A 17,246-nucleotide genomic window follows, 5' to 3' on the forward strand; every position below is an offset into this window, starting at 1 on the left:
ATCTTGTCCAGCAGATGGCGCCGCAGCGCATGTCAATCCGCGGGACTTGTATAAAGGGTAAAAACTACCATACCCACAATGCTGTGCAGGTATCAAGGGTTTCCGACACCCCACCCCCACCTTTTTAGTTGTCCGAAGTATTGCCTGTGTTCGTTCCAGTCGAGATGTGTATACTGGGGTCATTCGGGCCCTTCTCTTATCTACAGAAGATAAGTTAAAAATTATTTATCTTCCTCTCTCTCGCCTCGCCTTACTAGTTGGCGAATGGAAGGACTGAAGCGACGCTCCTATTTGTTGGCCGCTCCTGCCCTAACCTGCCATAAGGCCCCTTGACCCTTGACCCAAGATGGCGGCGCCCAGTGCGGGCCTCTTTCTGCTACTGTGAGGTGAACTGAGTCCCTGAGCCCCGCGTCATGTCAAAGCTAAGCCGGGCCACTAGGGTCCTCAAGAAGCCCGAGGCCGGCGGTGTGATCCGGACCATCGTGAGGGCAGGCCAGGCCATGCCTGGACCCCCTCTAGGCCCCGTTCTGGGTCAGGTGCGGTTGAGGCAGGGGATGGCGTGGGAGCAGCGGGAGGTTGGTGGCGAGTACCGCAGGCGGTGGGTAGAGGGTTTAAGGAGGCCTCGGATCTATTTCGCATTCTACGTCCTTGCGGTAGTCACATAACTTCTCCGATCCTCAGCGTCTCAAGCCTTCTTCAGTGCTGTGAGGATAAAGTGAGATGAAGTATTCAAATTCTGTGGCACTTAAAGTGGTACTTGAATCTGGGCTGAGGAAGGGAGAGGGAGGAACTGGAGACCGAAGAAAAGAGACAAGAACGAACAGAGTCTCCTGGGTGGCAGGAAGCCGGGCCTTACCGACCCTGGCCCCCCAACACCCATCCCCTATGGTTCCCTCACAGCAAGGCATTTCCATAAACCAATTCTGCAAGGAATTCAACGAGAAGACAAAGGACATCAAAGAAGGCATTCCTCTGCCTACTAAGATTTTTGTGAAGGTAAAGAATCAGGACTCCGATCCCCAGTTTTCCTCTTACCTTCCCCCAATTCCCCATCTCCCCTTGGCCTGGGGTTGCTACTCTGCAAGTCCTTTCCTGTTTCTGGGCTCTGCTTCCCCCATTTACACAGTAAAGACGAAGACCTGCCCTTTCTAAGGTCCTGCCTGCCCTGTTGCAGTACTTTCCTTTGCCCCTCCATTTTCCTGGGCTTCCAGAGCAGAACTGGACCTGGAAAGAGGTGGCAGAGATATTTGCCGCTGGTTTCTTTTCCCCTGTGGCTTTGTGGTTTGTTAAAGGGACACAACAGGAAAGTGGGTCGATAGAATGGTGAGTTGTGGGATGGGGGGAGCAGGAAGTTAGACGTTCCCTGGGCTGGGGCAGTTGAAGCAGCAGGGGCTGAGGGAAACAGGGAGGAATATTCTCACATTTTTTCTTTCTGTTAAGCCTGACAGGACATTTGAAATCAAGATTGGACAGCCCACTGTTTCCTACTTCCTGAAGGCAGCTGCTGGGATTGAGAAGGGAGCCCGCAACACAGGTGAGGGCTGGGGTGAGCTGGATTTTGGTATCTTAGAAAGAAGGAATGACGAGTGAAGGGCTGCTTGTTTCATCCTCCCAGGGAAAGAGGTGGCAGGCCTGGTGACATTGAAGCACGTGTATGAGATTGCTCGCATCAAAGCTCAGGACGACGCTTTTGCCCTCCAGGATGCACCCTTGTCCTCTGTTGTCCGCTCCATCATCGGCTCTGCCCGTTCTCTGGGCATTCGTGTGGTGAAAGAGTGAGTGTCTTGGGGAGGCAGGCTGTGAGGGACAGATCCAAAAAGCTCTTGATTCTGGGGCAAAGCTGAGTGGGCCTACTACAGTGGGAGAGTCAGCTTCTGAGTCAGAAGATCTTAGATTCTCTAGACTGGGTGGGGGCAGGGAGACCTCATTCATTCATTTAGAATAGAATTATTAAGTACCTGTTGTGTGTTAGGTGTTGTTCTGGATAGTGGATACAGCTGGGAAAGAGGCAGCCATGCTTGGCTCCACTCCTAACTGCCACAGGTTCCCTGTGGATAAAAGGAAGTAGGGGTTTTGGGGGAGCAGAGAGAGGACTCTTGATTTTGTCTGATGTGTACACTGAGGACTTTCTAAGGGAGGGGACATCTAAGCTGAGACCTGGGAAAGGAGGGGAAGCAGCCAGGACAAGGACTGGGGGTAAATGTTCCGAGAAGTGGAAAAATCCCTGTGAATCTGAAAGGTGAATGAGTGAGGCCAAGTTCGGTGTGATCTGGGTACTGTTAGGTCGTTCAGGAATCCACACAATGCAGTGAGTCATGGTTTAAGTAGAGAGTTTAAGGTTTATTAGAGGAAGAAAGCAGAAGAAAGCAGGTTGGAGCCAGTGAAAAGAAAGAAAGGAAAAATGGCTCCAGCCCTCTGTCTGAGAGCAGCATGTTTTAAAGGAAAAACCCACGTTGGGTTTTGCGGGGGAAGGGTCCTGCTGAGTGTCTTCTGTGCCTCGATTGGGTGAGTGCTTATCAGTTTCTGAGCTGACTGTTTATGGGGTTCTAACATACTACTCTTCTTTGATGTGCACTGTATTATCTATGTGGAGAAAGTAGGCCTTTTGGCTTGTTTGTGGTCGGTTCATCTTATGGCATATCTGATCTTGCCTTCTCTGCCCTCTGGGGTCTAGGTGCCTCTATGACTGGGATTTCTAAAATAGCCTTCAACCCTTAGTTTATGGCGCACCTAGTGTCTATGAGATAAGCAGCAGGGCCCCTGGATCAGACATTCCTTCTATATGTTAGACTCTTATTTCTGGGGTCTGACAGGTACATAGCACCAGAAGCAGAGTGGGAGATGGTACGAGGGAGGCAAAGCAAATGGACCAGTCAGCAGGGACCTTTCAAGTTGCCTCAAGTTCGGACTTTTTCCTGAGGACAACAGGGAGCCCTCCTTGTGGGGCTTTGGGTGACCTCAGGAATTGTTTCCTTGAGGTAAGGTGATGGGTGGGAGGGTAAGTCTGGCCTCTTGCTGCCTCTGGTCTGCCCTACCCCAAGGCCGTTGTTTGATTCCCAAGAGGAGTGGGGTTGGGCCTGGAGCAGTGATCACTTGACTTTTCTCAAAACTTTACTTTTACTGGGAGTACAGAGATAAGCAAATCTGATCCCTGCTCTAGGGGAGACACCCAAGCACAGCCCAGGGACTTCCTTGTACAGTGTTTGAGGCACAGCGGAGAGGCCTTTAATCTGGACTGGGATCCAGCCGAGGCCTCAAAGGATGAGTAGGGCTTTGATAAGAAGAAAATAGTTAGTGTGTGTGTATGTGTGCGTGCGTGTGTGTGTGTGTGGCCTTCCTGGCAGAGAGAACAGATGAACAGAAATGGAGGCTGGCACATTGAGGTGGGGCAAAAGGACTGGGCAAGCTGGATCCAGCTACTCACCTACTGCCTGTTTTTCTGCACCCACAGCCTCAGTGCAGAGGAGCTGGCAGCTTTCCAGGAGGAGCGAGCCACGTTTCTGGCTGCTCAGAAAGAGGCCGATTTGGCAGCCCAGGCAGAAGCTGCTGCGAAGTGACCCCTGCCCCCCACATCCCAGAATTTTGAAGAGAGCTGCCGGGAAGGGTGCTGGTTGGGAGGGCTGCGCCAAAGGGGAGGGGTGGAGGGAGGTTACACTAAGTCTGTTGTTCCTATTTTGACTTTAAATTATATATTTTTACACGTGTGGATTGTAGCAAGGGATCAACCCTGAATAAACATCCTTTGTCACCCACTCTGGCCTCTGTCTTGGAACCCCAGGGGAAAGGGACCGGTTACTGATCATAGCAAACATGGACAGACATTCGCAGCCCTGGGTTGTGGGGGTCTTCATGCAGTTTCTCAGATGCAAAAACTGGGGCTCGGACAAGCAGAGCAACTTGCCCATGTTTTGAGTTGTTGGCAGAGGTAAGACTAGAACCGAGGCCTCTGGATTATAAATCCTGTGTTCTCCCCCAAGGGGTGAGGGAAGGGGCAGGGTTGGCGGGGGCCATGGATGCGGGGCTTGTCTGTACAGAAGCAGCAAAAAGTGTTGCTTGTTTCTTTCATCAGCAATATATTGTCTCTTGAGGACTTGCTGTCTTGGTAGAAACAGACCCTTGTGGGGGTTTCAGGTCAGAGTGGCCCAGATCCTGGGGCTATTTCAGGCCCCCCTGGAAGGCCCTGGCCCTTGTTTTCCCCATTATTCATTGCATCAAGGATTCTCCTGTCAAGGAAGAGGGGAGGAGGTGGGCAGGAAATGGGATTTGCATTTAATGAGTTACTATTATGTACTAAACACTTAGTTTTGTACTGAGGAGATCTGGAAAATATAGGAAAACACCTGTGAGAAAATAAAAATCACAGGTAATCCCACCACTGTATATGAGACTCCTGCTAATATTTTGGTGTATATCTTTTATACTCTTAAAATTTGTATGTGTGTGTATTTATAATTCTTTTTTAAAAACAAATTGGAGCTATATTCTATATACTTTTACTTTTAGCTTGGCAGTTATTTAGAATATTTTTTCATTATTATTTAAAAAAAAAATTTAATGACTGCTTCACCCATGACTGTGTTATGGGTAAACTGTTCTTTATCCAATCAGTCTTCAACTGTTAGGTATTTTTGCAAACACCCTGGGATGAGCATCATTTGGAAAACATTTTCCGAGCAACTGTTATTATGAATCAGGCACTGGATTCAAAGTTGGATACTACTATTACTGAGGAGTAATTAGTAGTAAATACAATGGATACAGTTTCTTTCTTCAATGTTTAACGGGAGAGATGGACATTTAACAGACAGTTACACAAAAAAATTAGTTACAATGGTGATTATTGCTACAAAGGAGAAGTATGATGGGCTGAGAGGTTTTAAAGGGGGGCCTAGCCAGGCCTGCGGATTTGGCGAGGTCTTCCTAGAGGAAGTGATTTTTACACTGAGACTTGAAGGGTATTTAAGGTGAGAACTGAGGCTGAATAGGCCTTAGCTAGGGGTGAGTGCTGGGGACAGGATTCCAGGCAGAGCTGTATTACTATTGCTATGTAATAACATCACCCCTCACTTATCAGCTTAAAACAATGTGTTGTTTTATTTCACAGTTTCTGTGGGTTGGGAGTCTAGGCATGACTTAGCCGGGCCCTCTGCTTCAGGGTCTCATAAAGTGACCATCAAGGTGTCAGCCAGGGCTGCGGTCTCATCCGAGGCTCACCGGGGGAGGATCTGCCTCCAGACTCACGTAGTGGTTGCAGCATTCAGTTCCTTGTGGGCAGTTGGACCGAGGGCCTCGGGTTCTTGCTGGCTGTCAGCTGGAGGCCACCTTAGTTCCTTACCATGTGGTCTTCCCGACATGCCTACTTGCTCACTCAAAGCCAGTGAGGGAGAGCCTCTCACAAGACGGACGTGACAATCTTACATAATGCTACCACATGCATGTAATCTCGTACATCCATTCCATACCTTTGCCATATTCTATTGGTTAGAAGCAACCTCAGGTCCTGCCCATCCTCAAGAAGAGGGAATTATACAAAGGCGTGAATACCAGGAGGTGGGGATCCTGCGGGCTAACTTAGACCCTGTCCGCTATGAGAGCTGACAGCTTGTGCTCAGTGGGTGTGTGTTACACATTGAGTGCTGCTCTCAATATTTCTGGTTCTCCTCCCTCTCACCTTGGGAATTGCACTTCCCGGCTTCTTTGAAGTTAGGTGAGGGCATATTCCTTGCTTTGGCCAGTGAAATGTGAGCAGAAGTAATGTGCGTGGAATTATTTGCTTGACAGTGTGAGGCTCTCCAGTGCCTTTTCCTCCTACTGCAGCAAGCAGAAGCTTTTGTTGAAGATACAATGCTGAGCCATCATAGAGAGGACAGCTGCACGGACGGCTCACCTGCACCCATAGTGGCCTTTGTGTGGGCAAGACACAAGACTAAGTTAAAGTCTGATATTTTGAGGTTTGTTACTGCAGCAAAATGTAGCCCACTCTGATGGTTCAGGGAAGCATGCAGTGAATTGGAAAAATCAAGTGAAGCCCAGTGTGGTCAATTTTTCCTTTAGGATAAATTCTGAGAAGTGGAATTGCTGAGTTGTTCTCTCTTTTTAATTTCTTAAAGAATCATGTGATATAGATACCATTAACCCCATTCTGTAGATGAAGAAAGTGATGCTAAGAGGTTAAATGACTTGCCCAGGATCATACCTAGCTCCATACTTCATTAGGGACATATAGACCATCAGGAGTTACATACATATAATATATATGCAATATATATAATATATACACACACATATATATAGTAAAATATTTGAATGGTTTGAACAATGATTGACTCTAGAGATTGGGTCAATTGACTGTGCGATGATCTATTCCTTCTATTTTTCTATAAGTTTGAAACATTTTATAACAAATACTTTTAAAAGAAGCAACTGAATAGACCACAAATAATATGTCAGGGGATACACAATTGCAATTGCGATCTGTCAGTTGGATCAAAAGAACTGTAAGGAATTGGCAGGTTAACCAGTCCCCTTTTCCATGCTTCTACAATGGTGTTTCGGCCAGCCTCCCATTGTTGGGTTTTTATGTATCTGTCTCTGCTTCTAGATGTACGTTCTTCTGCAGCTACAAAAGGAACTTATTTACCTATGTGTTCCTGGTGCCTGCATATAAGTGATCAAATCCCCCAATTTTGACTGAATCTACAAACCTACCGTCTTTCACTTCATTCTACCTGTGACAGTGGAATTTTCTTGTTCCATTCAAGGCAAAGTCCCTTCTGAGGGCCATGTCTCTTCACTTCTCAAACCACACATCCCCTCCTCTGTCACCAGTTTCTCCAAGATGCACTGAGGTGTAATGGTTCAACCTGCCCAAGTTCGAATCTCCACTCCATGCTCCCTAGCTGTGTGGTCTTGGGAAAGTTATTTAACTACTCTGTGCCTTAGATTCCTATCTATAAGATAGGGAAAATGGTACCTACCTAAAAAGACGTGGCAAAGACGTTCCAGGGTTCCATTTCTTCACAGAATCTTTGAACAAGCAAAAGCTGACAGAGCCTAGATCCTCCCATGTAGATTACAAACTCAAAGTTTGGTGTGATCCCAAAGCATTCCACTGCAAACACTCAGCAGCGAAGATGGCCCCAAGTTGGGCATCTGTCTGCAATGTATGGCAACAGCTCATGTGCCTTTACCTGTTGTTGAGCTCACAAGTGTTGTTTCTGTCTTTATGACTGTCATGGGGACTGAGGTTCTTCAGAGAGAGAAAGCTGGTGACACAGCAGTTTTACACCCACCCCCTGTACAGGGAGTTGCACAGAGTGAGCTGTGAGTGATTAGTGCATTGCTAGTACTGCTAAAGGCAGAGTTGATCCCTTACTTGCTTGATACTTGTATTGCATTCAAGGGACTCTAGATTGTGTGGGGAAGAGACTAACTACTCATGGCAAACCTGAAGTATTAAAATAAGGCTGTCCCCCTACAACCTTCCTAGACACACAGGATCCATGCAGCCAAAACAATATGTGTTCCAGCTGCAGAGAGCAGACTGCTTCAGATTGCACTGCACCTTAGGGGAGAGAAGAATATATGGTTAGGGGATGGGGTGGAGAAGGAAGGATGGGAATGTTGTTATCCAGGTGGCTTTAGGGTCTGGAGTAAACGATGGCACTGGGATAGTCTGGATGGTCTGATTTGTGTAGGAGTTCCCTGTAGATAAATTACTGATCCCCCAACTGCTATCCCCAATATGTAATGGCTGAATTAATATGTAATCAACTGCACTGTATCTAAAGCCTTAGAACTAGTCAGGTGCTCACCCCCCCCGCCAATACCATTTCATACCCTCTAATCCTATCTGATCTTAAAGAAAGCATTAATAATTCTAAGGATAGTCTATTTTGTTGTGCTTTTGTGTAATTTTTAAATAAATCAATTTGTACTGTTAAAAAAAACTGGCACAGCCATCTTTATCAGAGCTCTGGAAAACAGTTAAAGGGTTGTGGGAACAGGACAAGTGCCAAATCAAGATTACAAAGGCAACATAATAATGATAGGAAAACCTTTTGTCATGCTTGCTGACCCCATCCCTCCCTGCCTTGGTGTGGAGCCAATCTGCACTCTCAGCGCAGGACCCTGGTCACAGTTCTGGATGGAGCAGGGTAACCCCTATGCACACACTGAGTGCATGAATATCCATGCCACTCTATTTGGTGGCAGTCTGATGGACTGAACCAGGACACTCATCTCCGACTTGCCATCCCAGAACTTGCCCTGCATGCAGAAACAGCTTGCAGAAAACTAAATCAGTGTAAGAAACAATCAAATTGAAGCAGCCTGAAGCAAAGAGTCACCAGTTTTTAGACATAAAATAGAGCACATGGAGCAGGAGGAGAAGCTATTTCATAGGGAGAAGAGAAGTCATTTGGATGCCTGTAAATGGGGGTGTTCTGGTTTGCTAATGCTGCTGTTATACAAAACACCAGAAATGGATTGGCTTTTATAAAGCAGATTTATTAAGTTACAAATTTTCAGTCCTACAGCCATAAAAATGTCCAAACTAAGGCATCAAAAAGAGGATACCTTCCATGAAGAATGGTTGATGGCATCCTGATCACTTTGTCAGCTGGGAAGGCATGTGGCTGGCCTCTGGGCAAACTCTGGGTTTCCTCTCTTAGCTTAACATCTCCAAACATCCATCTGTCTGCAAATCCAAGCATCTCTAATCATCTCTGTTGGCCCTGGCTCCTCTTAAAGGACTCCAATGATCTAATCAAGACCCACCCTGAATGGGTGGGGCCACACCTCCATGGAAGTAATCGAATCAAAAGTATCACACACAGTTGGTTGAGTCACATCTCCATGGAAACACTCAATCAAAAGTTTACACCCTAATCAAAAGACTAATAAATCTTCCCCCACAAGATTGCATTAAAGAGCATGGCTTTTGGGGGACATAATATATCCAAACCGGCACAGGGGGATTTCCTAAGATCATGAACATATGCCCAGGACAAGACATAAGCTCAGAAAAGACTGGATAGGACCTTGTGCTTTCACCTTGGGCTGTTCTTCAGCTTCATTAGGAAGGCTAAGTTCTGAAGGAGAATACCAGCCAACACAGAACCAATCTGCAAAGACTGTGAAAGGTGTTTGCTCATTTTTATTAGCTCTGTCATATCACTAGCTGGATAGAAACTTAAGGAACAGATAGCTCAGGGACTAAATTCCACAGTTAACACATTAAAATATTAAGATGTACAGGGTGCCACAAAAGAATACAAGGCATACAAAGAAACAGGAAATGATGGCTCATCCCAAGAAACAAGATAAAACATCAGAAACTACCAACACAGAGTACAAGAATTTTGACATACCAAAGACTTTTTTTTTCTAAAATGATCTTAAATATGCTCAAAGAGGGGAAAAAAAAAAACAAGCAAAGAATTAAAGGATATCAGGAAAACGATACATGAACAAAATGAGAATTTCGATGAAGAGAAAGAAATTATAGAAAGGAGCCAAATAGAAATACTAGAGGTGAAGACCACAGTAACTGAAATAAAAAAGTCCCTAAAAGCTTTCAGCAGCAGATTGGAGCTGGCAAAAGAAAGAATCAGTGAGCTAAAAGTTAAGACAATTGAAATTATTTAGTCAGGGGAGCAGCAAGGAAAAAGGATGAAGAAAAGTAGACCTAGCTCATGAGACCCTGTGGGACACCTTCAAGGTACCAACATACACATTATGAGAATTTCAGAAGGAAAAGAAAGAAAGAAAAGAGCAGAAGGAATATTCAAAGAAATAATTGCAGAAAATACCCCTAATTTAACAAAAGACATGAATATACACATGCAAGAAGCCAATAAAACCAAACAAGGTAAACTCAAAGAGACCCACTGTAATCAAACTTTGGAATGTCAAAGACAAAGAGAATCCTGAAAATTGCAAGACAGAAGCAATGCATTATGTACTAGAGAGGCTCTATAAGATAGAGTGCCAATTTCTTATCAGAAACCACAGAGACAAAAAGGCAGTGGGATGACATATTTAAAGCTCGGAAGAAAATAATTGCCAACCACGAATTTTACATCTGGTGAAACCTTCTTTCAAAAATGGGGGCTTCCCTTGAGGAGCCTGTGGAGAATGCAGGGGTATTCGCCTACCCCACCTCCATGGTTGCTAACATGACCACAGACATAGGGGACTGGTGGTTTGATGGGTTGAGCCCTCTACCATAAGTTTTACCCTTGGGAAGACGGTTGCTGCAAAGGAGAGGCTAGGCCTCCCTGTATTTGTGCCTAAGAGTCTCCTCCTGAATGCCTCTTTGTTGCTCAGATGTGGCCCTCTCTCTCTGGCTAAGCCAACTTGAAAGGTGAAATCACTGCCCTCCCCCCTACGTGGGATCAGACACCCAGGGAAGTGAATCTCCCTGGCAACGTGGAATATGACTCCCAGGGAGGAATGTAGACCTGGCACCGTGGGACGGAGAACATCTTCTTGACCAAAAGGGGGATGTGAAAGGAAATGAAATAAGCTTCAGTGGCAGAGAGATTCCAAAAGGAGCCGAGAGGTCACTCTGGTGGGCACTCTTATGCACACTTTAGACAACCCTTTTTAGGTTCTAAAGAATTGGGGTAGCTGGTGGTGGATACCTGAAACTATCAAACTACAACCCAGAACCCATGAATCTCGAAGACAGTTGTATAAAAATGTAGCTTATGAGGGGTGACAATGGGATTGGGAAAGCCATAAGGACCAAACACCACTTTGTCTAGTTTATGGATGGATGTGTAGAAAAGTAGGGGAAGGAAACAAACAGACAAAGGTACCCAGTGTTCTTTTTTACTTCAATTGCTCTTTTTCACTCTAATTATTATTCTTGTTATTTTTGTGTGTGTGCTAATGAAGGTGTCAGGGATTGATTTAGGTGATGAATGTACAACTATGTAATGGTACTGTAAACAATCGAAAGTACAATTTGTTTTGTATGACTACGTGGTATGTGAATATATCTCAATAAAATGATGATTAAAAAAAAATGAAACCATAAAAAAAAAAAAAAAATGGGGGCTTGATTAAGAAATCCCTGGATAAACAAAAGCTGAGGAAGTTCATCACCACTGGACTGGCCCTACAAGAGATGCTAAAGAGAGTTCTGCAAGTTGGAAGGAAAGGACACTAAACATTAGATCAAGCTGCAAGAAAAAATAAGGATCTCCAGTAAGGATAATGATATAGGTAAATATAAATGCCAGTACTGTTGTATTTTAGGTTTGTTACTGCACTTTTTCATCTTACACGACTCAAAAAGGCAAATGCATAAAATCTAATGATAAATCAGTGGATATGAACTCATAATGTATGAATCTGTAATTTCTGACAAGAACTACATAAAGGTGGTTGATAGAGTGGTATAGGAACACAGCTTGTATATACCGTTGAAGTTAGGTTGGTATCTAAACAAAAGAGAGCATTATAGACTTAGGATGTTAAATATAACTTCCATGGCAACTACAAAGAACACACTGGAGGATATTGAAACTCATAGAGACAGAAATTAGAGTAAAGGTTGCCAGGGGTGAAGGGGCAGGAGAAATGGGGAGTTAATGCATAATGGGTGAAGGGTTTCTCTTTGGGGAAATGGGAAAGTTTTATTAATGGAAGCTGGTGAGGATTTTGCAACAGTGTAAATATGAGTAATCCCACTGAGTAGCATGCTTGGAAGTGGCTGAAATGGGAAAGCTTATGTCACATATATGTTCCCACAATAAAAAAAATGAGCAATTAAAGACAATGCATTGACAATTAATGCAACTTTTGTACATCAAAGGACACTATTAAGAAAGTGAAAAGAGAACCTACAGAATAAGAGAAAATAATTGCTAACTATATATCTGATAAGGGTTTGATATCCAGAATATATAAAGAACTGCTAAAAGTTACCAACAGAACGAGAAATAACTCAATTTAAAATAGGGTAAAGGACTTGAGTAGACATTTCTGCAAGGAAGATATACAAATAGCCAATAAGCATATGAGAAGATGCTCAACATCATCAGTCATCACGGAAATGCATAACGAAACCACAATGAGATACATTTCACACCCACTAGGACAGCTATTTAGAAAATAATAACAAAATAGTAAGAGCTGGCAAGGTTGCAGAGAAATATGAAGACGTGCACTGTTGGTGGAAATGTAAAATTGTGCACTCACTGTGGAAAACAATTTGGCTGGTCCTCAAAAAGCTAAACTTATAATTACCATATAACCCAGCAATCCCACTCCTAGGTATACACCCAACGAATTGGAAGTGGAGACTTGGATATTTGTACACTGATATTCATAACAGCACAATTCCCAATAGCCAATGAATGAAGAAACAATATGCTGTATATCCATACAGCAATATATTATTCAGCTGTAGAAAGGAATGAAATTCTGATACATGCTTCAAAAACTGATGAACCTTGAAGGCATCACATAGAGTGAAATAAGCTAGACACAAAAGGACAGATTATTGTATGAGCTCACTGATATGAAATAATTAGAATATGAAAGTTCATGGCAGGGGTGGAGGTAGAAAATGGAGAGTTCATGCTTAAGGGGTACAAAGTTTCTGCTTGGGGTGATGAATGGATGGATGATGGTGACGGTAGCACAACATTAAATGGAATAAATGCATTCAGTTTACTGAATTGTATACTTGAAAGTGGTTAAAGTGGGAAATTTTATATTGTATATATGTTACCACAATAAAAAAAAAACATAGAACTGTACAACACAAAGTGTGAACCCTATAGTGAACTATAGACTTTAGTTAATAATATAATTATAATAATATCTGTTCATCATTTATAACAAATGTGCCACATTAATGCAAAATGTTAATAATAGGGAAAACTGGGGGGTGTTATATGGAAAGTCTGTACTTTCTGGATGATTTTTCTGTAAACCTACTCTAAAAATAAAATTTTTAAAAATACAAAAAGGGAAACAAAGATTAAATGAATTAGTGCATATGCAGTGTTTAGTAAAATGACTGGTACCTTGCAAGTCCTCAATAAATGGCAACGATTATTATTCTTGAATCATCCCCTTGAGCCTACATGCCTACTTCATTATTTCCTGTATTAGTTAGGGTTCTCTAGGGAAACAGAATCAATGAGAGGTGTTTCTATCAAATTGTAAAAGTGTCTCACGCAACTGTGAGTCTGCACAGTCCAAATTCTGTAGAGCAGTCAGCAAACTGTCAACTCCAAGGAAGATGTCTGATGAACTCCTCAGGAAATGAACCAGCAACTTTGACGAACTCCTCAGGAAATTCTTCACTGGGCAGCCGGAGAAGAAGTGAAGGTCCTCTATCTGTCTCATTTATAAGTCTTCAACTGCTTAATTGGATTAAATCCAGCCAATTGCATTCTCTCATTGTGGAAGGCATGCCCTTTGGTGAGTCATCAGTCACAGCTGCAGTCAGTTGACTGATGATTTAATAAACCAGCCTGTTGATTTATCAACCAGCCTCAAACGTCCTCACAGAAATTGTTAGGCCAGTGTTTGCTTGATCAGACAGCTGGGTACTGTCACCTGGCCAAGTTGACACATGAACCTAACCATCACATTTCCCATTCAAAACATGCACATTCCTTAGCTTCACATCTCCTGTTAGCCACTGTCCCATTTCTGTTTTCTTTCATTGTAAAACCTAAAAGCGTTATCCATACATGATGTATACACTTCTTTATCTCCCTTTCACTTTGTCAGTAATAGTTTTTGTCTTAAAGTCTATTTTGTCTTTTATTTAACACACACAAACTATCTTTTGGTTAGAACTGGAATGGTACTCCTTTTTTTTTAAATATCTTTTCAAACTTTTCTATCCTTATGTTTTGGATATTTTTCAAATAGCAATACTTGGACCCTCTAAAATGGTCCCCAAAGATCCCTGCCTCCTGGTAATGAATACCATCCCATCTTGTAGCAGCGTTGGTCAATGTCACCAACAGAATATGGCAGAAGTGATGATACATGCCTTCTGAGATTAGGCTGTAAAAGACACTGTGGCTTCCATCTTGGTTGCTCTCTCCCCTTTACCGTCATACCCACCTTCATTCCAGTCATCCCTTAGCCGTAGCAACCACCAATCTGGTCTCCATCTCTTACTACTAAATTGTTAGTCCTCAGTGTTTGTGAAAATAAACCCAGTGGGGTAGTCAAACATTTGCACATTTTCCCCCAGTTCCTCAGGGGGGCTCTGCAAATATATTTTTATTCTTTGCCAAATTACTTTGGGATGTTTCGAGATTTTACATTAACCTGTACAAACCTACCAGATCTCACTTCCTATTCAAAGTTCCTTGTAATTATGGTGTTTGAATAAACTGACTGTACAATTTAAATTATTTAGTGTCCTGCAAAAAAATATAGATCCTGTACCAAATAAAGATCTCTTCTCTTGGCCTTGCACAGAAGCTGAGGTTTTAAAACACAGTCAAAATTGTCCTTTACCCTTTGGTCTGATTTGCCTTAGACCTAACTAGATCAGCTTCATTCATATTTCAAATTGAAGTCTGAATGCTTTTTCAGCCTTTTTAACAGTTGCTGTATGAGGTAATACTGACATTCAAAGCTGCCAAACTCTAACTCTGAGTTTCAGGTGTCACACAGATACCCAAAGTTCCAGGGACCAACCAGGTTATACACAAAGAGCTCAGCATCTCAGAATTTGGAGATAACCATTAAACTCGGTAATAGATGTGACTGCTGTAAGAGCTTACAATCTAGGGACCATTACAGTAAGTGTTCCCCTGGTAAGCTGTGCTCCAAGATTCAATTCTGAGTTTACACATTATAGTTAGTCCATATTGGTGAAGCATTATAATGCTTGTCCTCTCGTTTCTGGCACATTTCACTCAAAATGCTGTCCACCAGATCCATTCACCTAGTCGCATGTCTCTCAGTTTCATTCCTTCTTGCAGCTGCTCAATATTCTATTGTATTGAATGTTCCATTCTTCACTCGAGAACTGCTGAATGGGCATGGAGGGCACCCACATGCCTTCAGACCAGTCTGCGACCACGGGTTGGATAGCAGTCAATTCAGGAACTGACATAAATTCAGGAACTGAAATTCCTCCTTGGTCAGAGCCTGCTAGGCAGCAGCCTACTCTTTTCGATCTCTTGAGGAGCTCTGTAGAGGCGGAGACCAGATATGATCCCCTGTGGGTGCTCACGGGGGATGGTGCCACACCTGTGCAGAATTCCCCAGGTCAGCATCCAGATCCGACTGTCTACGTAAGCTCCTTTTTTTGCATGGGATGACATGACCACATAGCACAGAGGAAAATCTGCAGTTGTCATCAGGTTAACAGAAAGCATCTCTGTGAGAGGCTGGTGCTCAGCTCTGGGATCTGTCACCATCAAAAGATACAGCTCCCGGAAGGCTGCCTTGATCTGGCTAGTGAAGTTTCAGGGAGTGAAACATCCAGCAATAGGAGTGGTTCCAGTGGCAGCAGAACACACAGCCCACGGTGTTCCTGGAGGATATGACACTGATATCAGCCTAGTTTTCAATGGTAACAATGGCACGAGCCACCAGCAGAACTTCTCCCAGGTCCTCTTCAGATTATGACATAGATGCCATCAGTTTTCCCTTTGCAGATGTATGTTCCCTTTGAGAGTCAGGGTGGGTGTCACCTAAGTGGGTTGGTTTCTCCTGCAAGGAATTTAAGGACATCCTCCTCCTTCATCTGCAGGACATCAAGGGCTCCAGGCATTGTGAAAGCTTCCCTTTAAGTTACAACGGGAACACAGGACAATGCCTTATGGACCCCTCTCTGGGTAGCGAGGAAATCTTAGCCTTCACTTTTGAATAATATATTCACCAGGTATAGAACTCTAGGTTGGCAATTTTTTCTTTCAAAACTTTAAATATGTCCTTTTATTATCTGTCTAAATGAGTCAGGTTGGGCATTAATCTGTATTACTGGAATCCTTTATAAGCAGAATGAAATTCAGATATATAGAAAGTCATGGGAAGAAGCTAGAAGTTGATATAGTTCAGAAGAGAAAAAAGAAGACATCAGCACATACATTGTCATGTGACAGAAAAGCCAAGGACCCAAGGATCACCATCAGCCAGCCCAGAGTGCCACAGTGTTTGGGGAAGAAACATCACCTTGCTGACACCTCAGTTTTGGAATTCTCCTCGCCTCAAAACCAGGAGCCAATAAATTCCTGGTATTAAGCCAATCCATTGCATAGTATTTGTTTTTGCAGCTGGGAAACTAAGACAGTGACTGGGCATTCCAATATATGAAATCAGTGCAAGGCGGTTGTTGCTAGTTCTCGCACATGTTGTCTCACTTCTTTGTGTGCCTGGTTATCTTTGTGTACTGCTCAGTGCCTTTGACAAATTATTTGTGAAAGCTCCTTGAGAGTAAGATGAATGTGTCCTCTTCCAGAGAGGCTTTGGATTAGTCCTTCCGGAGAGCATGGGACACTATTGACTTCTTGTCTCTGTCTTCCCCATTGACATCAATAGAAGCTCTTCCTCCAATTACTAAAATCAGGACACAAGACTCTTCTCTTTTCCTCATTCCCACATTAAATCCATCAGCAAATCTTGTCACTTCTATCTCCAAAGTATACCAAATCCAGTCACCTCCCTGCATTGTCACCAGGATGAAAACATTCATCCTTCTTGCCTGGATTCACTGCAGGAGCCTAGCTGCTCTCTGGTTCCACCCCTGCCTCCTCCAGTCCATTCTCCACCCAGCTGTCAGAGGGATGGTTTTAAAATGTGAATCATATCATGGCATTCCCTTGACTAAATCCCTTCAATGGATTCCCATTGCACATGGAATAAAATGTAAATTCCTTATTGAGGTCCAAAGTCCCTGTGAAATCTTCTTCCTCTCCAACCACTCTCCCTCTTGTGAGCAGGTCAAATCCTTTCCCATTTTAATCCCTTTACATTTGCCTTCCTTTAACTTGGAATATTCTTCCTGTTTCTTGTCTTTCAGGTCTTATCTCAATGAAACCTTAGAAAGGGCTTTCTGGCACCTCACTCTAAGTTAGAGCCCCCTCCAATTAGTCTTCACAGCGGCATCATAGTTCTTTCCTTTACTGCAGGTACCAAACTCGCCAATTACATTGCTTGTTTCCTTTTTATTATGGCTCCCCACAACTAGAAAGTAAGCTCTGTGAGCCCAGGGACCTTGTCTGTCTTTTTCGTTACTGCAAACCCAGTAC

At 43.5% G+C, this 17,246-nt stretch overlaps 1 protein-coding gene across 2 annotated transcripts; it reads left to right on the forward strand.

The window, feature by feature from the left end:
- Window positions 1-327: 327 nt before the first annotated feature.
- On the forward strand, window positions 328-3,733 carry MRPL11 (mitochondrial ribosomal protein L11). 2 transcript variants are annotated; one of them, XM_037839367.1, is made up of 5 exons: window positions 338-536; window positions 901-996; window positions 1,441-1,534; window positions 1,616-1,775; window positions 3,452-3,708. In XM_037839367.1, the coding sequence occupies exons 1-5, from the start codon at window positions 414-416 to the stop codon at window positions 3,555-3,557; spliced, it is 579 nt and encodes a 192-aa protein (XP_037695295.1). In that variant the 5' UTR covers window positions 338-413; the 3' UTR covers window positions 3,558-3,708. The 2 variants fall into 2 exon arrangements, with proteins under 2 accessions (XP_037695296.1, XP_037695295.1); XM_037839368.1 differs by lacking the exon at window positions 1,616-1,775 and having other exon boundaries at window positions 328-536; window positions 3,452-3,733.
- Window positions 3,734-17,246: the final 13,513 nt, after the last annotated feature.

This window comes from Choloepus didactylus, chromosome 6, assembly GCF_015220235.1.
Source record: "Choloepus didactylus isolate mChoDid1 chromosome 6, mChoDid1.pri, whole genome shotgun sequence".
NCBI lineage: Eukaryota > Metazoa > Chordata > Mammalia > Pilosa > Megalonychidae > Choloepus > Choloepus didactylus.

What these genes read in the sequence shown, in the direction of transcription:
- MRPL11 (XM_037839367.1), top strand. Translation starts at nt 414, where the DNA reads ATGTCAAAGCTAAGCCGGGCCACTAGGGTCCTCAAGAAGCCCGAGGCC. An exon ending in TAGGCCCCGTTCTGGGTCAG is followed by an intron (nt 537 to 900) that starts GTGCGGTTGAGG and finishes GTTCCCTCACAG; the next exon opens with CAAGGCATTTCCATAAACCA. An exon ending in CTACTAAGATTTTTGTGAAG is followed by an intron (nt 997 to 1,440) that starts GTAAAGAATCAG and finishes CTTTCTGTTAAG; the next exon opens with CCTGACAGGACATTTGAAAT.